Here is a 21,561-nt window from a genome sequence, read left to right as displayed (position 1 = left end):
AAGGTCTAATACTAACACTGGTTCTCACAAGGATACAAGTAGAACAACACACACCACAAACACCTGCATGTGCCACACATCAGTAGTGCTCTTACCCTGAGCTTGAATCCCAAAACAACCCCTTGCGTCTTGCCAAGGTGAGTAAATTCATCCAAACAGATTTACACAGAGGGTACAAATGACATCAACGTCCCCCATCCGTGTTGGACAAGGACCCGACCACCAAAAGCCTTGTAATGGCCAAGAGCTTTATTAAGGGCTTGACCCCATTCAAGAGGATTAGCTGTGATATCAGAGAGTCTGGGAGTGAGTGTCCCAGATCCCTGATGGGTGGGGTTTTGGTATCAGGGGGTTGGGTCTCCTTACCTCTCCCAGGAATTCGCTCTCCTCCTCCCTCACCCTGGCTTGGTCCCACAGCGTGATCTCCAGCATGCGCTCCCGAAACTCCCGCCGGTGCACCGGCGAATACATAAAGGTCTGGTTCCATTTGGGCTCTAAGGATTTCTTTACCGTTTTTGTTCTCCTCTTGCTTTTGTCGCTGGAGGAACAATAATTCAAACTGTTTTTATTTACAACCATGGTAGAGAACAGCCACGAAAACAACAGGTCAATAACACGACACAGCACGGGCCACAGCACCACTGCATGCTGGGAAAGGTGGTGAGAATGAGGTGGTGAGATGATTGCTCTGTCTCTCTGAAAATGTCCAGTCATCACTTCCGCCATTCCTCATCTCTGGATGAGAAAGCACCGCTAAACAAAGTGCAAAATCACACCACTTAACTGCAAACAAGTAAAACTACACACACATCCACAGACATCCATATATCCATACAGCCTAGTTTGTCCTTTCTGGTGATAACGGATGAAAAGCAATGACACATGATCTTCTGACACCACAGCAATACCAAAGAAATCCATCCTGATACAAAAACCTACACTCTAAAAATGATATGAACTCTGTGCTGCCCACTGATGATCGATTTCTCCAACATTTTAAAGTACAGTAAGATAAGTAACAGCTCTAGAGTGAATGGAGTCAAGGGACGTGACATACAATGGGTGTAGGTAAAATGAGCACATGGCACACCGGTGGAAACTGTTTCTACTCTTACCTTCTATCCGGGAGGAAGTAGATTTTGACGTAGGGGTTCCTGGGTCGGCCGTCTTCCCTGGGTGGCAGGTCCTTGGCGCCCAGGATGGTGACGATGAGCTGATGGCCCACTTTGTCATACCACAGTTTGACCTGCAGGGTCAGAGCAGAGAGCGCCTGCTGAGAGACTGTTCAGGGCCGTGAGGAATAAACAAACACATAGGGGAGCGATGCAAGAGAAGACAACCTCATCAAGGTCAATTAGAAATGGAGTTATGTTGCATGTGTTGCCTGCCTAAAGGGAAGGTTCAGGATGTTTAGAATCTTTTCCTGTTCAACATCCACTCACAATTTCACTGTATGAGTTACACCTACAATTTTTGACTGCCCATGGCAACATTGTCTTCTCCTGTATCTACCCCATGGGGCAAAAGGAGGAAGAAGTCTACCTGCTAGAATGGTGTCAGGTCACATGCTTTGCAGGGCAACTTATCAAAGCTTAAATGTTCATTAAAACATGGACATATTGATGCTATGATGGTATGATTATGCTAATAGTATAAAAAAAGCTTTGCAAGGTTGAATATGAGAACTTAGTGATACTTGAGTCTCTATGCTTAAGAGACATTCCTCCAATGAAAAAGATGTATGTTTGTCTAGTAATGTGCATCTAATGGTGTCAGGTTACCATATAGTCTAAAAGAGACTGTGTTCTGTTTGTTCTACCCTATCTGTTGCGGTTACTGTTTTTATGTATGAGCGTTTGTTTTAAAATGTATGTGTTTCTGCCTGTCATGAAAATGTCCCCTGCAGGGATGAATAAAGTTTATTGAATGGAACTGAATGTAATTGGATTGAATGTCATTTCAACTGAACTGAAGTGAAGTGAAATGCTAAAGGCAACGTGCTCTAAAATTAACAGTGTGTGCTTGCCTGAAATGATACTGTCTACCAGTGGTGATTGTCTCTAATAATGTTCTCTTAGATATTCAGTGGGCATTGATATGCAGAAATCAATCATGCTGTCGTGAGTGGAATCAAAGACAGTTCACACGAGAGGGAAGTATGGACACGTGAAGAAGACACTTAGAAGAAGAGAAAACTCCAACGGATGGCTTTGCTTAAAGAAAATGGATACAATGAAAAAGAAAAAAGGAACTTCTAAGCTCTTGTCCATACTTCTTTGAAAATATGATCATGGAAAGGGTCTGCACCATTTAAAACAATAGCTTTGTATCTATGCATGCAGCAAAGCAAGAGAACGCATTCAAGACAAGTCAAGAGATTTGATATTGGCACACAACATACAGTAGGGGGCTTATGGTCAAACAAATTGTACCAAATCATCTGTAAGATTGTAGCCCACTACTATACTGCGCATAAAATACAGATATGCTGTCTGTGAATTGGTAAGATAACTCTACAAAGATTCACCTTGAAAATGTCACCAACATAACAAAGTGCACGATGTGACAAACTATTCAAATATACAATATGTAATTTACAGTGGCTTTACAATGTGTCCTAGCTAATAGCTAATAAATTGAACCACAGAAGCTTTTCCAAGGGTACACACACACACACGCGTGCGCACACACACACAAAACCTATTTATTCACCTCCATTCTAACTCCCTATCTTATATTCAGTTTGGTGTTCAGGCACCTCTAAATGAGAAAACCCACAGTGCATATCATTGCAGACGTTCATATGCTGTATTATGCATATGAACAATATTCTCTATCAATGAGACCACTGATCAGATCCATATAAAGTTTGTCGAGGTCATTCTTAAGCAAAACAGCATAACAGTGTCAGTGAGGTAAATATCCAACGTCCCAAGCAGGATTACAACCTTCAGGCTGACTGAACGAAGAACACAGATTCCCACTAAATTAGTCTATGTCAAAAAACAACAACCACAGAGATAGACAGACTGATATCAAAGATGACAGATTAAAAGAGAGCCTCGCGGCATAGGGGAACCTTCAAAGGTTTGGTTGGTTTGAAGTTTGTTATTTGGGAGGTACAATTTGCTTATTCATTAACTCTCATCTGCACAGGAAAATGCAACCTGGTTTCAGAAACGGGACGGTGAACTTGGTATCTTTTCACTGCAACATGAACTCCAGACCCATCAACCATGATCTGCTGATTAACAGTTCTTTAAGTCCTAGATGTGATTGTGGTTGAAGAGTTATCACGGCCTGCTTTCATGTCACATTGAAACAGAAAATAACCAAAGTCCTTTGTTCCAGAAAAGACTGTAATCAAACAAAATTGAGGGAGACACCCTCCTGCATTGCCAAAGTGACTTTATGACACAAGGTGGGGGAAATTACTATTGTTGGTTGAAGAAATCAGGCAATGGAAGAGTGTCTCTTAGAAACGTGTAGTTTAGATTAGTTGGGCATGCAGTACCTGGGCATAATGGCGTGAATGGGTTAAAATGGTATCAATGAGCAATAATAAATCTAATAATAGTGATACTAAGAAATCAAATAGAATAAAATGACACAATGCACTGCACTGAGAGGGAAACTTGAAGCTGCCATTTCCCTGGGAATGCATTTTCCAGAGTATGGAAACAGAAAAAGGCCAGTCAACAGTCAATGAGCAAAGACCAAATAGAGATTGTGCCCTTCAGACAGGGCCCATTACCTGGACCCTAGGGGCAAATGGCGCTGTTCTTCTACTAAGGCTTTGGCTCTGGATAAGCAAAATTAAACAGCAAAAAAACAAAACAAAATGCAATAAAACCAAAACCCCACAAAACAACAACACAAACTCACACATGTACACTCTAAACACAAGTTTGTAGTTTTGGATGAGGAGACTTAGGCCATCGGGATCATTCTTTCATTTGTTTTTTCTTTTCCACCTTTCATTTGCATCTCTGTGTGATATTCAGTGATATGTTTTTTTTTTCCTTTCAGCTTTATCTGAGATTTTTCTGTCCCTGAGCTTCTCTGTGCTGTATTCTTCTGAGGCAGAGTTCTGCATAGGCTTTTGGAGCAAATTATCAATGACTCATAATTACACTATCTCTCTTTCTTCCTCTCCAGGCCACTTCTCTCCTGCTTCAAATAGCTTGCGTCACAGTGACGTTATCCCCAATTGTTATCCCCAAACACAATTTTGAAACCCCTCCAAAAATATCATATCGACAGTTCATAACTGTGTAGAATTACTAATCGGGCGTTGCAGATTGGGTGGTAGGAGGTATATTCAATGAACTGCAGCAGCTTCAGTCATCTGTTGTTTTAGGCTTTCAAGGTCAGCCCTTTCATGGAAATGGAGAATGTAGGCACTGTCTGGGCTGCGAAAGGTTTGCAGATTGCGGAGCTGATTTTTGATTGGCTGAGTGGGTGTATTTGCGTCAGAGGTGTCAGCGCAGGCCTCTGGGATGTCGGCCTACGAGGGCTGGAGGGCCTGAGCTGAGCCGTGCCGCTCTATGGGACGCTCCGCCACGGGAAAGAGAATCAGACGCTCTCCTGATCTCCCACCCTCCCTAAAAACTGCCTTACACTCCCTTCTCCACTCCCTCTGTCTTTCTGTCTGTGACCTCCAGTGCAGTCCTCTTTCACTGTCATTTTACTTGTCTCACCTCTATGGCTTTTTGTGTTGTATATTAATACTGCTGCTGCCACTGATTATTATTATTATTATTAGTAGTAATAGTAGTAGTAGTAATAGTAGTAGTAGTAGTAGTAGTAGTAGTAGTAGTAGTAGTAATAGTATTAGTATTATTGTCATCCCGGGTTTCAATGGAGAGTTTTAGTGTCTAATGGTCTGAATGATTTTTTCCCATCCTGCTAAGAAAACAATTCTGTATACAAGCACTGCATACTTTTTTGCTGCTGTTGTTTTTTTCCTGAATACTGATAACAACATTGAATACTGACACAAAATATTGGCCATCAGCAGCTTCAATCCCAAAATATTGGTATTGGTATTAGCCTTCAAAAACCCATACTGGTCAAACCCTAATCCTCACTTTTTCTTCTTAAATGTCTGTGTTTGGAGACAGAAGATGTGCTGGAGGTGTTGCCCCTAGTACCAAAGCTAATTCCCTCTTGGATCCTACATTTGAGAGTTGATTTATCTCTTGCTTTAATGCTGGCCTCCACTCACTTACCCCAGGAGTGTTTTTTATACTAGATAATGGACAACACAAAGTAACCTGATCTACAATCCTATGCTGGGCTGGTAAAGGGCCAACTGAACAGGCTGACTGAGAGGAGCCTAGCCTACTTCCTTTACACTGGCTTGAACTAGGATTTTAACAGTAACAGTTTGAAGTGTGTAATGAACAGTGTGTAATGAACACACATGATCAATACGCCGAAATGTGGTCATTTGTACTCAGCTAACCCTCATAGCCCATCTTACTCTCCAGTCATATGATGTCAACACTGATAAAAGCCATCTAGTAGTGCAAGCCCTCCGCAGGATTTCACATGTATGCTGTTTGTATGTGTGGTCATGTTGAGGCTACTTACTGAGAGCTGTCCTGACAGGTACTGGGGGGCGTCCCTCAGCATGCTGGGACTCATGGGGGACGTGACGGAGATGGACGGGCGATCCATCTTCTGAGACTCAAAAGAACTCGAACCTGACAGGGTGCGGACGACACAATCAGATTTTTTTTTTAGGAGAGATTCGTGTTCAGATGTCGAGACCTCAGCGCGTATTGATTTGAGTATACTGTATGTTGTTTCGGTAACATGAAGAAGAGAAGGAGGTGGATAGAAGTAAGGGAGATAGGAAGAAAAAGACAGAGAGAGACAGAAGGAGGGCAAGCATGCATGTCATGAGGAAGAAAGAGATACAGGGAGGCAGAGTGATAGAATCAACTCTCACTCATTTCCTTAGCTTGATGTTTCTAGGCTGATTAATAGGATAAAATGGGCTAACAAACGATGGTTGCAGAGCGGGGAGGAGAAGAAAGAGCTCAACCAGACTCACTTGATTCCAGTTGTGCATGTGTGCTGTCTGGTATCCTTGGAATATCTCTGAAAAAAGAAAAAGAGAAGGAGCGTGAGTGTGTGAGAGCGAAGCGAAGGAGGGGATAGGGGGATCAATTGGAGCTAATGCTGAATGCACTGTGCTTTAATGACCCTAAGCACCGCATTAGTCTTCATTCACCCAGCAGCTCCCTCAGCAGTACAAAGCAGGTCAAATATGGGAATTGACAAAGCAAAAGGTGTTGCCGTTTCCCCCCCACTATTTCCGCTTTCAAAAACAATCGGCATACAGCTGTTTGTGGAGGCGAGAGAGCGCAAGCGAGGCGGCAGGCATTCATTTCGTCGCGCTGCACTGCTCGGTCCCGTACGAGGCCCCGGCCGACAGAGCCTGGACCAGAGGGACGGAGGAGCAGATGTTGAATAAACAAGTCGGTGCCACTCGCTCACAAACACATTCAGTGAAAACACAAGCTTTCTCCCCTCTTGGATTCCCTCACTTCACGTCTCCCCATTATAGAGGGTTCAATACTATTCAAAATTATTCTGAGTCACATCGGCAATGACACGGCACAGTATGAATGGGCTTACAGACATAAGTGCAGTCGTTTCTTTAGAGAGTATCGATGGCAACAAGATATTCTGGGGTAAGTGATTATTACTCTGTTTAATTTTGGGATCTGCATGTTTTTTACTTTATATTACTATATATTAGGAATTAGAAAATGGCTAATTCCGGTCCTCAGTTCTGATTGGCTGAGTTAAGTTTGAAGTCGTTGTAAAATACCTGATAAATGCACACATTTGGGAGTATAACAGTTCATTTAAATATTAATGCTTTAATCAAGAATCACCTCTCCGTGGTGTACTTGTGTTGCCTAGCAAGCACTTTGTTCAGCTAATATTCAAGAACGATGTTACTTGGCAGAAAAATGTAATTTAATCATTATTTTATTAATTAATTAATTTATTCTCTCTCTACCCGCTTATTGCAGGGCATTATTTAATTGTTACTGATTAAACATCAAAGATTTACTGAAAGTTTATGCTCTTTGTTTTTTTAATACAATGGTGTGGTACCGCCATGTTAAAAAAGCAATAAACCACTCTGCTTCACGCTGTGTATGTGTCATACATTAATGTAAGTTGTAAGAAACACAGTGTGCTTGCTGTATCATCTCAAAAAGTAACGACTACATATGATTGATTCTGATATTGTTATTAGAGGCTCAGCTAAAACAGCATTTGGCTTCTCCTCTTAAGTATTCCTGTGCTTTCCTCTGTCAGTAAACCCCTCCATTTTACGTCACGCCTAACAACGCCTCTTACAGTAGCTGTTCTGAAATCACTGTAAACCATGGCCTCTCATGGCTTGCTGCTTAATAATAACCCATAATTACTGTCTTGTAAAGAGTATGATATGAACACTGTGTAATACTGTTGGTGAGGTCTCACCCTATGGGCCGCGAGACCACCAGCTCCACCTGCGGCTCAGGCTTGGATTCTAGTATGATATTGTAAACTTCTTTAAATGTGGCTCCTTGTAAAAGTCTCCCATTCCACTCCAGCACCTGGTCACCTGCAAAAACACAAGGGATATGTCACATGTAATGTTTTGATCTCTCGTATGCTGGTATCGAAAGCAAACAGTAAAATCACTGTGTCTATAGATTGTGCCAAAACACAAGAGAATCCATTCATTTCACTGTAAAGAAAAGGTTTTGTTATTTATACCTGGTCTGAGGTGCCCAACAGTGTCTGCTAGACTTCCTTTCCTCACTTTGGTGATGAAAGCACAAAGTCTACCAGATTCTGTCATCTTGCCACCCACCACCTGTAGAAGAAGACAGGTGAATGGATAAGCTTTGAATTATATGTGAAAATTCAGCTCAATATACTTGAACTATCTCAAAATATTATTTCAGCGTACTCTCATGTTAACTCTTCATGGCAAAACCACATTTGGCTGCAGTGAGGACATAACACATGTATTGCAACTTGCAGATGTAGACAGTTTTTTATTCCCCTCAAAGTCTCCTGTTGATGTTATGGCTTTAGCTCTTGCCTGCAAGGTATGTATCCTCAATAAAAAGCATTACATAGCAAGGGTCAATGGTAAAAGTACATCTCTTTTCAGAAAAATGTCCAGGGCCGTGTTTCCTCCCGGGGGCTCTGGTACTACTCTGCGGTTCTGTAACAGCACAGGCCCGTGGGCAAGAGCTGTACTGTACCATCCTGAACCGCTCTGCTCTGCTCAGCCTACATGGGCATCATACAAATAAAAATCCCTCTTAATGGCAGCTGAATGCCAATATACAAAGGAGCTTAGGGAAGTCTGCTAAATGAAATGGCTTTATGTAACGAGCAGCACCCAGAGAGGGGGACTCAGAGAGAAAGGGAAGAGAGAGAGAGATGGACAGTATAGGCGAGGCTGGCAGCCTGACTGATGGACTGACTGGCTGGATTGCTGGGTTGGTCGGCCGCTGCTGAGCGGACAGAAACGCACAGAGGCATCGAGCAGACACAAACATGCCATTTCAGGAAGCTCATTCAATCAGTAATGATTTTTCCCCATCTTGCCACTCTCCTTTCTCTCTCCTGATGGCCCCCCATGCTCCTCTGGACTTTGGCTGCTCAGCTCTTTTACCAGTCTGCACCACGTGCAGATTGTTCAAATTAATGCATCAAAGAAAGGAAGGGAAACCAAAGCACCAACCAAAACTGAAAATCTATCCTATCGCAATGTTGTAGCTACGACTACAATATGGTCATCAGTCTCTGACAAAAAGCTTTTAAATCATGTGAAGCAAGAATAAGACCAGGAGTAGGTTACACATTTGTCGAAGCATCAGGAATAGACACATGATCATACAGAAATTAGGAAATCAGGGAAAGGAGAGATTGCAGTTATATAGGGGAATGTGACAGAACTATTCAAGAGATAAGCACTGTGGTAACTTAAAAATCTACAGTCAAATCTGACATTTGAGCAGCCAAACTCCAATGTGTGGACAAACACTGACAGGTTCTGGAGTGATTTGTTTGTGTCCACCGAGCTGCTGAATGCAGTTCATTAAAGTAGTTCAATGTGAGCGTGTTCGGAAAATTACAGTGCTCAATATCAAACACTGCTCATTAATATTCATCTGGAAGCTAATCAAGTCTCTAATGAATATTAATACTGAGTAACACAATGATGTAATCAATAATTGGAAGCCAAGGGGGCAAATCAGCCAGAGGAGTGAGCCAAAGAGAGAAGCCACAAAATAGTACAATTCAGAGTTATATTTGGGTAAATGTACAGATACATCACAGTCACTTGAACAGTAGGCTTTTGCACCAATATGTGTATATGTGTGTATGGGTGTGCGTGTGCCTAGACGGACACAGAGACAGACAGACAGACAGAAGCATCCTGAGCTCACCTTCAGTCCAAGCAGAGCTCCTGAGTCTCGAGGCACACTTCCATCCTTCATGCGCTTGTTGAGCAAAATGCGCCCTATTAGGCGATCCCCATCTTTGGACGGCTGCCACGTCACCGGGTGCTACAAGGTCAGAGCAACAACACACCTTCTGTTTAACAACTCATCCACTTGAGATTTATCACTTTAGACCAAAGCAGACGACTGTCCATAGTGAGAGGGGGCGTGGGGGAGGAGGGGGTGTCAATTCACTTGGGGAAGAAAGCTCACACAAACTCTCTGTTGACTTATGGAGACTGTTTTACTGTTTAGATAGCAGAGCGCTCCATCATTTCAATTTGAAATGACGGAATATTACGTTCTTTGTGAATTAACTTAACCTAATCAGTGAGAAAGTTTGGTGCACAATTCGCCCAAAATACAACTTGACGATAGCCTTCATGATCAAGTGCTATCTTGATTTCACGAGCTTGTGTGAACCTGCCAGTGTGAGGGTAGAGTGAGCTTCATGCAGCAACCCATGCAGAGTAAAGCAGGCAGCCCCAACACTCCTCCTCAAACCAGCTCTGGAAACTGGAGCAGGGAGACTGGAGCCTCACTCCAGCGCTCCACTACACACAAACATACGACCACCCTCAAGTGGAGTAGTGGGGGGAAAAAAGCAGACGGCAAAAAAAGGAAAAAATAGGTACTTTATGATACAAAAACAAATGAGGTAGACCACGAGGCAATAGTTTTAAGGAAGATCAAAAAGGGTGAAAAAAGGACAGCACAAAATAAAGCCATGAAACACAAACAGGATGAAATCACAGACGTGGCAGTGGAAGGGAAAAAAGAAAAACGAACTTTTTTTGGTCTGTGCAAAACAAATCCAATCTTCCCTATTTTTTTTTTTGAAAGTGTGCTTACAGTAATTTGGGTTTTGGTATTGAAGTGAGTGGAGAGTTGGGGGGGGGCAGGGTCTGTCTGGAGTGGGTGCTGTGGGACAGGGCAGCACAGTGAGAGGGATGGGCCTGAGTGAAGGTGTTCCTACCGCACTAAACATGACCGCTGCAGAGCAAGAGCACAAAATACGGAGGAGAACTAGCATGCAACTAGGAGAGACCCACATTCCTATGTGCCATGACAAACAGAGAGGTTGTGTTTCAATGCTCTTCTTTGAAAAAATACTGTATGATGTGTAATTTCTGTCTGGGGAGCAAAACAGCAAGTAGCAAGCAAAGAGGGTTCCCCCAAAATACTTTTTCGGCAACACCGAGCAAGGTGCGGCCAAAAGTAACCGAAAACAAAAGGAACGAAATCGCAAGGAAAATCAATTTATAGAATGTCAAATAAAATCCAAAAACAGACATCTCACCTATTTACACTTAGTGACAGAGAGCAAACAAAGACTGGATGGGTAGGTCATAAATAATAATAACAGTAAAAAAAATGCAGGCTAGATTGTCTCAGTACCTTCTCACTATGGCTATGCTCCTCGTTTAGGGTAGTGCTACTGCACGTATCAACTCCCGAGTCTTTAACCTGCGGTTCACACCATGCCAAGTCCTCTTCAAATGAGTGTCCCCCAAAGCGCACCATTTTCTTTTGCCTCTCAGATAAGGTGTGTGTCGGCTCGGACATAAATGCCTGCTCAATAGTTTTTCTTTTTCCCCTTTGACTGTCCCCTACAGGTGTGGGATAAAAAACAGAAAGAAAAAACAGAAAAACAACATGCAAAGGTGTAAATAAAACAAAGGAAACATGAAATGACAAAAGACTCTGAGAGAGGGAGGGGGGGGGGGGGGGGGTTAGGGGCGGAGAGGAGAGGGGGATAACGGGGGCAGGAAGGGGGCGGGGGGGGGGGTTAAGGCAGGGCTCCGCATGTCTCACCAAAGACATTGGGGAAGCCTCGCTGCTATGCCAAGACGCATGGTCCCACCAATGGCCATCCAAATCTCCTGTGAGGTGGGGGGGGGAGGGGGGGGGGAGCACACATACACAAGAGAGGACAGCGAGAGGGACCAGTGAGGACACCACAGAGCCACGACATACAGACATCAACGACAGTGACACCCAGACACACGCACATGAAACACACAGAAAACAAGACAAGGTTCATTCACGCACATACTCTCTCACACACTGTACACACTCGAAAGGTGAGCACTTCCTCATACAGTGTACAACTCTAAGATCCCTGTGGAGAGAGAAGAAACTCGGGTAACAACATATAAAGGACAGAAATACTGCTGTGACCTCCAAATTCCAACTCAACACTGTGCTCTCTGCACACAGTACAACAAGCCTGCTCTACAAAGTTCTCAGTTTTGACAGGAAAATGGTCATTCATTTTCTCTACCCACTTATTCCATTTCAGGGTTTGAGGGGGGCTGGAGCATATCCCAGCATACATTGTCTGGAAGGCAGGGAAACACCCTGGACAGGTTGCCAGTCCTTCACAGGGCTAACACAGATAGACAGACGCTCCCATTCATACCTATGGGCAATTTAGAGTCTCCAATCCACCTGACCCAGGCAGAGGAGAACATGCAAACTCCACATAGAAAGGACCAGGAATGAAGTTTAACCACTGAGCCCCCATGCTGCCTGAGGAAAATGTTTTTCCTTTTAAAGGTGTTAAATGTAGCATTTTAATATCAATAAATCATTATCATATTAACTTTGAGACTTACTTGAGATTAGTATAATTACTGTAAGCAAATAAGACCATCGGGGAGAAGATTAGCAGCCTCTTCCAGCCTCTACACTGCATTTTACAATGTGTGACACTGGGTCGGATTTCACAGGAAATCTGCTGCATTGCTTTATGGCACAAAGGGATATTGCTTTACAGCGCAAAACAGGAAGAGCTATGCACTGGAAGTGTTCTTCCAGTGCATAGTTTCAATCCAATTGCTATTGGCTCTTATCATTCTTCTTGCTCTTCAAAACAAACAGAGTGATGAGAGAAAAACTAGCACTAACAACACCAGTGGTGTGAGATAGAGGCTACCAATTGTCTCAACCATGGTCTCATTTGTTAACAGTAATTATACTAATATTATTGACAATGACATATTAATGTTTAGAAATGCGAAACGTAACATCTTTAAATCCTGATGTCATGCTACCCTGAATAAACTTCTGCCCTTTTCCTTGTCCTGGTTCAGACTTCTATCAGGTGAAACCCGCCAGGAGAGAGGAGTATTCGTCCAAAAACAAGGCTCACATTTCATCTATTATTCACTCCCGTCTCTCCTGAAACATCTCTCCTCAGAGCTTTTATTTTGGTTTTCTTTCTCAGAGAGCAAGCTTAAAAAACTTGGCCTCTTCGCTGGGGCCGTAACTTCAAATCAGTAGACAGCAACTCACATTTGTTCAAACAAAGTTAGCATCCTGCTATCTTATCCAAGCGGGATCTGTAGGAGGAGGAAGCAGGGCAGATCTCTAATATGTTTAACTGGGGACTCAGATTGCAGTGCCACAGCAGCCTTAACTGACCTCAATCTAAAGTGCACCGGGGAGAGCTTTTTAAGATGAGGTCCTGATTGCAACTTCTGTAGTAGCATCAGTGGACACACAGCCTTGAGAAACGCACAGGCTGGGCAAATGGCCATAATGGCATTACATGTTGGAGGTTTTTGGGACATTGTTTTTCTTTTTGATGCCCTAGGAGTGAGTGAGAAGGGTCTATTTTCGTGTGTGTGTGTACACGTGTTAGGCTTGTGTTTTAAGTTAAGTGCAAACAGTAATCTAACTGAAGGAGAAGAGGTGGATCGATGGGGGTCAGACCCCGAAGAGGAGGGAGCAAGGCCCTTTAGTGGTGAAAACTCATCCCTCTCTCTCCGCTACGAATACAAGACAGAACCATCACAAGAGCCAGAGAGAGAAGGCACAATTAATTTAGGAGACAAATATCAACCCTCTGTATTTGATCTAGTGAAAAAGCAACGGCTGCGATGTCAATGTCTGCAGAACCAACTTTGTCATCCTACAGGATTTACCCTGTTTTCCCATGTGGATGCACAAAGCAGAGAGATGGAGAGCACTTCCAATTTGATTAAGAGGCTTAAAAATCCAAGCTAATTAAAAAGAGTGAAAAATATTGAATTCGAAGGTAGGGCTGGGATTCCCAGTGGATGTTAGTGTAGAGGTAAAGAGGAGAGGGCTGAGGTTGTCCAACGGGAGAGAAAAATCTAATTCTAGAAAATTCTTTGAAGTTGTATAGAGATACTGCTCTCTGACTGGGAGGAGCTGGCAGTGTGTTTGTCCTTACTCTGTGTGTAGCCCTGCATTTAACAACCCATTCTGTAGAGGCAATGGACATTTAAATGTTATTCGCTTCCACTGGCAGCTCATTTTACAATTCAGTAATTAAGTGAATTAAGAAAGTGTCCTAATGAGATTGTTCTTATTAAAAGCATACACCAATAAAGCATGAGGTACGGCCATTTAAACAATAAAGAAATCCTATTTGGTAACGACAGGCCATTCAGCAGACAGTGGTCTTTCTCTATTGAAGATGTGCTGCTATTCGTATACTTGTGTGCATGCACAGATGTATGTAGCTGTAGTGAGCCTCATGGCCCCAGGCACAGGTAAGGTCATCTGAAAACTCTGCATTTATGCAACCCTTGGGCCATACATGTCACATTTCCCACACTTCACTTCCCCTGCAAAGAGCTGTAGAACCTAATGGATCTATACAGGACAGGACTCCTTCGAGCATTTATCCTGGCTGAGGATTCAATCTGGGGGAAATCAGGGAACTCTGATGGAAAGGCGTAAAAATAGACAGTGGGGGGGGGGGGGGGGGGGGGGGGGGGGGGGGGGCGATAGGGGGGGCTGGAAGATATAAAGGTGAAGGGGAAGGAGTTTTCAATATAAGAAAAAGACAAAGACGCTGCATGGAAAAAGAATGCCATGTGTACGTCCTCTGTCTTTACAGGAGCAATGAAAGGCGGTAGGCTTTCCATTCTAAACAAATTGCGGCATCTTCAAGTCTTCTTACAATATGAGACAATCCCACATTTTATGCATGCATACCCAGCAAACATTTTGACGTTGAATAGATGTTGATATGATGGCCTGCACCAACATAAAAAAAACAACATGTAAGTATAGCCGCAAAATGAAAGTTGAGACGTCCATAGTTGCTACCTGCATCGTTTTGTGAAATCGGGACCTAAATATCTTTCTGATATCAGTTCAAAACACTTTCCAAAGCTTTTGTAATACGAATTTTTACCGTGCCATAATATCACAGCGTGAAAGTTTTGTACTTGTTCAGGCTGATGCTGAACTTGGCCATGTCCTGCATGTTGCCGTCCGTCAAATGCTTGCTGGTTGCATTTATTTTGATGATTTTGGTGCAATCCAGCATGATTTCCATATCATTTTGGATATCAATATCCACACCCTCCAGAGTGTAATGCTCTGCGAAGACATTTCAACACACTCAAAAGTTTCTGGTCATATCTCTCAAGCTGTGACTAAGTTGCAAGGTCAGTCTGAGCCAAACAAACACACTTTCCTCCTTCCCTCTCTCTCTCTGCTATCACTATCCATCCATCCATCTAAGGGAGTGCTAAAACCACTTACTGTACACAGTTATGCGCTGTGATAAAACATTATGGATGTCCCCAGACGGGCTTTGCCCTCCGTGGCCCTCTGTAACCAACAGCTGACAACAGTGATTACCCTCTTTGCCTCCCAGCTGCTATTCTGTCGGCAGCATAAACACCAGAACGCAGTTTAGCGTGGTAGACACTCTTCGTTGAACAAGTCACTTGCCTAATGTGGCCATGATAGTCCAAACAGCTTAAGGCCTGCATTTGTGAACAGGGAGAGGAAGAATCATAAAATGTGTAAATCACCTTATGTTGAGGCACGCTACGTTTTAAGTCTCTCTCCTCCCTTTCTATTTTGGAGCAATGGATAGACCATCCTCAGACACTATAGAGCTCATCTCAAGCTTATTTCTTTCACAATTTCTCCTCCCATGACACTAGCACACCCACACATACCCCCCCCCCCTCCCCCTCGGCCCACCCTCATTGTCTGTCCAAAAGGATTTGGGCGGGTGCCAGCATGGAGGCACGTACAGCCTTCCTCCCTTCTTTCCCGGGGCTTTATTAACAGTGGCACACCACAATTGGGCCCTGATCCCCGGTGAGGTGCTGTGTGGTTTTTCAGGGAGCAGGAAACTCATCACGGCCATAAATTGTGAGCATCAGCAGTCTGCGCCCGGCCCTGCCGTTTCGCCCCGGCTCCGAGGCCCCACAAAGTGCTGATTCAGGGTGAAGGCAGAGCGCAGGCAGCGGCGGAGTTCACCACCAGCAGGCTCTCCATCACTTTGACAACTCAATAAAAACCAGTGTAAACTATTAATTGGATCATTAATTATTGATGCTGTTTTTACTACAATTCAGGGGGCGAGAGCAGAAAAGAGACAGGGGTGAAACAGTGTGTATGTTTAAACATAGTAACCGTGATAGGAAGGTGAGACGGAGGAATGTTGAGCCTGTGGTGAAGGCTGATCTACAAAGTACAGAAATTACACAAAGAAAGGCCTAACTTTTGTCACTATATATGAATTACTGTAGTGTTACCCAACATTAAAATATCAAAGGTTAAGTTTTTTCTCTTACTAAAGTGATCAGTAGTGTTAGTTAGAAAATTGTTCTAATGTTGACAAAAAGATCCAGCTTGAGCAAACAGACTGCGAACCCAACAGACCAACTGAGGTGCAGAAACTGATCCCAAAAGCCATTAATGAGGATGTAACTTGGGCTACTACACAATGTCCACCTCTCTGCTGTAGTTAGCCAGCCGGCCTCTCTTTTTCTGTCTGCTCGGCACTATTATGAGACTGCATGTCAGGGGAATCAATAAAGAGGAAAACAGAGGGAGAGGACCATCGCACTAAATCAGTCTCCGGCCCTCGCGGGCATGAGCCAGGCCCATTATGGCTGGCACACCCTCTCTCCTCCGCTCTCCTCCTCCTTTTTTTTCTTCTCCCCTCTGTCTCCTCCCCCATCTCGTCGAGCCCTCCTCCCTCCTCCTCGGCGACCCCTCGGGGTCTCGGAGGTTTGACAGCATGACATGAGCCCTGCTTAGCCTGCCGTTACACACCCATCTCCGGGCCCAGTCAAGCTGAGTGCACAAACCTTAAGACGCTGACTGGCCACATATGGCCAAAAGGTGCTTTCTGCCCTCTTTTTCATCTCGCTTCCCTCTCTCTCTCACTCTCTCGCCTCACATGCAATTACAATTGATGTTCTGTGCTTAGCTGCTCTGGCTCTTTTTTTTCCCTCTCCACGCTGCTGGTGAGGGAAAATGCTCTGCGCTGTGGCGTAGCTAATCAAAGAGTGCTTGGTATGCATGTTACGGTACATGCAGGGAGTTTCCTTCGTCGGGTCAGCTTTTTAAAGACTGGGGAGAGGATCTAAATTGTGATCAAAGTCAGAGGAACTTGACCGTTCTTTCTGAAGCAAAGTGGAGCATTGAAAAACACCTGCGCGACCCGGTTGAGCTGAAATACATCTATGCCAGTTCAGCAGTCATGCTAAATTTGGTCTATTTGTAAACTTGATGTACTGCCAAAACTGTGTGATCTATCTTTATATCCGTTAATGTATTTTAGAGTGCAGATCAGAGGCTGACTGTATTATATGATGTTTTTTTATTGATCACATTAATACACTCCAGAATGTCACATCTCCAAATCTGGGGCCTAGAGTCTGTATCCCCTCTCTGCTGGCTGTTACATAATTAAGCCTACTTTGACAGTGAGTGCAAATAAGGACACCCCGGTCCAAAATAAATGGTTCAGTAGAATTTTCTGAACCGTTTATCAGACTCCTTGCAAGCACCGTATCACAGCAGCCTTAATTATGTCATAAATTAATGAAACTGCCAATTATACCTAAGTAAAGACCAAAGATAGCTACACATAATCAGCTGACACAGGATGTTCTCTGGCTATGCAAAGCTGTGTCTACCTACACATTCAGGTCAACAGTTCAACTCCTTCCTTTGTTTTTCCTCTCTCCTACACAGGCTGACCTGCGGGGGAGGCAGGCAGACACAGACAGATGCAATAGAAAATCTGACCCTCAAAACAGCCTGCTTTTCTCCCTCTTTTTTTTTTTTTTTTTCCATGGCTACTTGTAAACCTGGAAACCCCCACATCAATAATGTAGCACCGGTGCTGTGCTGCTTCCCTTTGTTAGGAGGACGGTTACATAACAGAGCAGACCGACTGGATTCCTCCTTTATAGTTAACATTTCAGGCATGTGGCGGGTGCTTTTATCTACAAAGGCAAACAGTAGAATAAGCGAACCTTCTTCCTATATCTCCATCATCACAGATATCCTGGTAATTACGTGTGAGACGCTATATTCCTCCTCTTCATCTTTTATTCCTCCCCTCGTCTGTCTGTTCCTACCATGTCCTGTCAACCAGTCCTCCCTCTTCCCTTTTGTTAGCCGCTTTTGACACCGCCAAGGTAAAGGCCTCCATAATTACAGGTTTGACAACAAAATCAATTTGCAATTACGACAACTGTCGACCAGGTGAAGCAGTCAAGTCGAACATCTGCTTGAAGGATTACTTTTGATGTTGATTCTATGCAAAATTACATTTAATTCAGTCACTCTGTCTGTTTGCATGTGAGTGTGTGTGTATGTGCACACTCATGGACAATCAAGCTTGTGTTGTGGATCTGATGTCCATTTCCATTTCCCTGTTGTAGTTAAACAGCAGGAGTGTGAAGGCAGAGCCGTAACCTAGCATGTAACACTAGTAGACTGGACATATTGTGTGAACAAATAATTGCATCTTAGGGACCTGACAATTATTGAAATGATACACACTACAGAGACAATAGTGATTTAAAATCTAATTTGAAAATTCAACAACAACAACAACAACAGAGAAAACGGAGTGGAAAACCTTGATCTCTTGGTGGGACTCCACAGACTACTGTACTGTATATGGGTCAACACAAAGCCATTCACAGAGCCATGAGAAAGAGGGAGATGTCTTGGAGCTTGCCTGATTATTATTATTTTTTTTAAGTGTACAGCTCCCAACCACCAAAGTCACTGCTTTTTCATTCACCCCCAACCCGCGTTCCCTTCTAGCTCCCGCCCCCATTGGACCGGTCCATAATCCTATCTCTGGGACTTTGTAAAAGACCACTTTAAAAGGGATGACATCATCGGCGTGGTTTGGGAGCATTGCGGTACAGTAGATAACCTTTGTGCATAAAGACTACCTATCTCCCTTGTTCCGGGGGAGAGAGAGACAGACAAAGAGAGGGGGGAAATTAGAAAGGAAAGGCAAAGACCCTCAGCCTTATACTGTCACACCAAACACTACTAGCTGCTCAGTTGAAAGGTGGGCTGCCCCTGCCGGCCTGCCCTACAAAATAATGTGAAAGTCAAGGCTGAAGGGGACATCCTGCAGGAAAAAGTCTAATCACCCTCCACTGTTTGATTATATATTAATTAATTAATTAATATTCAGGACATTATTCAGAGGTGTTTGCAGCATTGAAAACTTGTCCCAACCCCACCGGCTGATTGGCAGGGGCAGACCACTGCTGGGTCAATTGCAGTCCTGAGTTTTTCTTGTTTCCATTTAAAAAGGCTGTAATACTACACTGACCAATCTACCTGTTGTAATTACTTATAATTATATGGCAAAACAGTCAAGCATTTTTACCACGGCGCTGATGCCTTGGCACTGTGGGCATCCAGAGGAAAATTGAGGTCAGTCAGAGATCAGACACCTCACTCTTCATCATGGTTTACAGTACTTTTTTATTTACAAATCAAGTCTTTTGTTTACTAAGCAGATCCCACTTCATGAAATAAAGTATGATATCTGTTACTGTGAAATTTAACCTCAAATATGAATCTTCAAACCGTAGCTGAGAATTTTCACACGACTCCCACCATTATCTTCTTATTCGTCTCTTTCTACTACTCGTCAACATATGAGGAATTTATGTGCCTTCATTGTTGTTGTTTTTTTGTTGTTGTTGTTTTTGAGGGGGCGGTGCGATTCACGATTCACAACCTTGTCTAACATGAATTATGGTTTTTATTTGCACTTTGGGACTTGGGTCTGTACAGAAGCTGTACTTATTGTGTAATTATAACTGTGTGCTTAAAACAACATTGTCAGGAATTCCAGTATTACTACACAAATGCAGGGCAAACCAGTGACTTATGACATCTTATTCGGCCCATTCAGTGACTACTTTTATTTGCAATTTTTTTTCCAATCAGGAGTGCTAACAGTATCAACTCACCTTGCTTGACTAAACCCCCCCTCAACCCTCTAGCTGATTCCTTCTGCCCGTCTCAGTTATGTAACACAGTCCATTACAGCAGACTGAACATGTGAAACAACAGAGGCAAGACCCTGCAATGTGGGCCACAAGATGACAGGAAAAGGAGAGCAGTAGTGTTGCATTCATTTAAAACCAACAAACCACAGCCACACACACCGACAGAAACACACACACACCTACACACACACACACACACACACACACACACACACACACACACACACACACAGAAACACGTGGCTGGCTCATGAGAGCATAAGACTCCTCCTCAAAGGCACTGTAACTGTAAGAGTAGATTCACATACAAAGATAATACTGCCTTGCACACACACAAACACACATATATAAACACATACAACATACATGACAGCACACAGAGACATAGGCAGGACCATAGACTGTGAGGAATTTAAAGGTTATTTCTGAATCATCAGCTGCATAATATATCAACAAAAACATGAGACAACACTAATAATTAAGCGAAATGGGTCTTTCCTGGCAATAACATTCTATCAGTAATACTAGAAACAGATGGCTTTATAATTGCATGGTAAAGCATTTGAGGAGCTGGCATTTGTATAATGTAGTAACAAAAAGTAACATTAGACATGAGGCAATGTATACAGTGCCAAAGCCTGAACTGTAGATAATGTAGAATGAGTGAGGACGGTAGTGTTTGTGGCCCCTACCTTTCTCACTGACTGACTCACTCTCTATCTCCACGTCCTCACAGCTGGTGTACTCCGGCGTGGTGGCCAGCTCCTCCTCCGAGCTGCTCAGGGACACTTGCCGCATCTTCCCTCCCTTTTTGGTTTTGTGGGGCTTGGGCGGCGGCGGGCGCACCGACTCCGACTGGTCCGAGCTGAGCGAGTCGTTCCTCAGCATGCTCTCCATCTTCTCCCTCTTGGTCTTGCGGACGGCTGAACTGGGATCCAGGTGGTGCTGCTGCCTCCTCATGGGATCCCCCCCCACGCCCATGTCTCCCCTCCGCAGGTCCCCGGATCGGTCGCCCAGCACGGGGCTGCGGTGCGGCGTCGGGGGGCTGTGGTTGGAGGTCCGGTGGCCGCCCAGGCCGGGGCCCATGGGTCCCGGGGAGGAGCGGTCGACGGAGTAGGAGCGCTGTCCCACCATGGGCGGCCGGCGCTCGGTGAGATGCTGACGGGACAGGCGGATGGGGCCGGGCTCGTCCTGCTCCGTGTAGGCCAGGGAGACGTCGCTGTGGCGGCGCTCGTGCCTCATGCGGCCCACCTCGGCGTGCATCCTCATCTGCTCCTCGTAGGGCTGCGGCTTGACCGGGTAGCGCGCCAGGTTGGGGTCGCTGCGGTAGCGCGTCTGGAACTCCTCCTGGCGCTGCCGCTGCAGGTCGTACTCGCTGGGCGGTCCGTCTAGCTCCTGGTCCAGCGGGTACTCCTGGGAGTGCCAGCGCCCGGGGCCCCGCCGGTCCCGGTAGCCCGCCCGCGCTGCGTCCACGTCCGCGTACATGTGTGGGCCCCGCGGAGCCCGCCGAGGGTCCCCATCCCCATAGTCGGACGGTGATCTGGGCATGCCGCCGTCCGCCGGGGCATACTGCGAGTGGTCACCCCCCTCCCTTTGGTCGTATTTTTGGTTTGGATCCCTGGATGCAGATGGGCTTCGTTTCCTGTCGATCAAAGAGACAGAGCGGAAGTTAGTGGGTGGTTCACTTTCCCATGAATGTTATCTGACTCTTGCAATATTTATCATGGTGTCTTTATAAG

General features: G+C 44.5%; 1 protein-coding gene across 5 annotated transcripts in view; it reads right to left on the bottom strand.

The window, feature by feature from the left end:
* The window catches only part of rims2a (regulating synaptic membrane exocytosis 2a), a 146,658-nt gene that overhangs the window by 56,662 nt on the left and 68,435 nt on the right, over nucleotides 1–21,561 (bottom strand). For 2 of the 5 annotated variants that reach the window (XM_071902402.2, XM_071902404.2), the window contains exons 7-16: nucleotides 20,515–21,464; nucleotides 10,935–11,146; nucleotides 9,483–9,602; nucleotides 7,792–7,891; nucleotides 7,513–7,636; nucleotides 6,062–6,108; nucleotides 5,596–5,708; nucleotides 3,755–3,802; nucleotides 1,116–1,246; nucleotides 367–559 (exon numbers count right to left, since the gene is read on the bottom strand). In XM_071902402.2, the coding sequence (XP_071758503.1) occupies nucleotides 367–559; nucleotides 1,116–1,246; nucleotides 3,755–3,802; nucleotides 5,596–5,708; nucleotides 6,062–6,108; nucleotides 7,513–7,636; nucleotides 7,792–7,891; nucleotides 9,483–9,602; nucleotides 10,935–11,146; nucleotides 20,515–21,464 (2,038 nt within the window). Of the gene's footprint in view, nucleotides 1–366; nucleotides 560–1,115; nucleotides 1,247–3,754; nucleotides 3,803–5,595; nucleotides 5,709–6,061; nucleotides 6,109–7,512; nucleotides 7,637–7,791; nucleotides 7,892–9,482; nucleotides 9,603–10,934; nucleotides 11,147–11,351; nucleotides 11,420–20,514; nucleotides 21,467–21,561 lie in introns of all 5 variants that reach the window. The other 3 variants (XM_078287191.1, XM_078287192.1, XM_071902405.2) reach the window with 2 other exon arrangements.

This window comes from Centroberyx gerrardi, chromosome 12, assembly GCF_048128805.1.
Source record: "Centroberyx gerrardi isolate f3 chromosome 12, fCenGer3.hap1.cur.20231027, whole genome shotgun sequence".
Classification (NCBI taxonomy): Eukaryota; Metazoa; Chordata; class Actinopteri; order Beryciformes; family Berycidae; genus Centroberyx; species Centroberyx gerrardi.
Note: the sequence above shows the minus strand (reverse complement) of the source record. Positions and strands in the feature narration are given on the sequence as shown.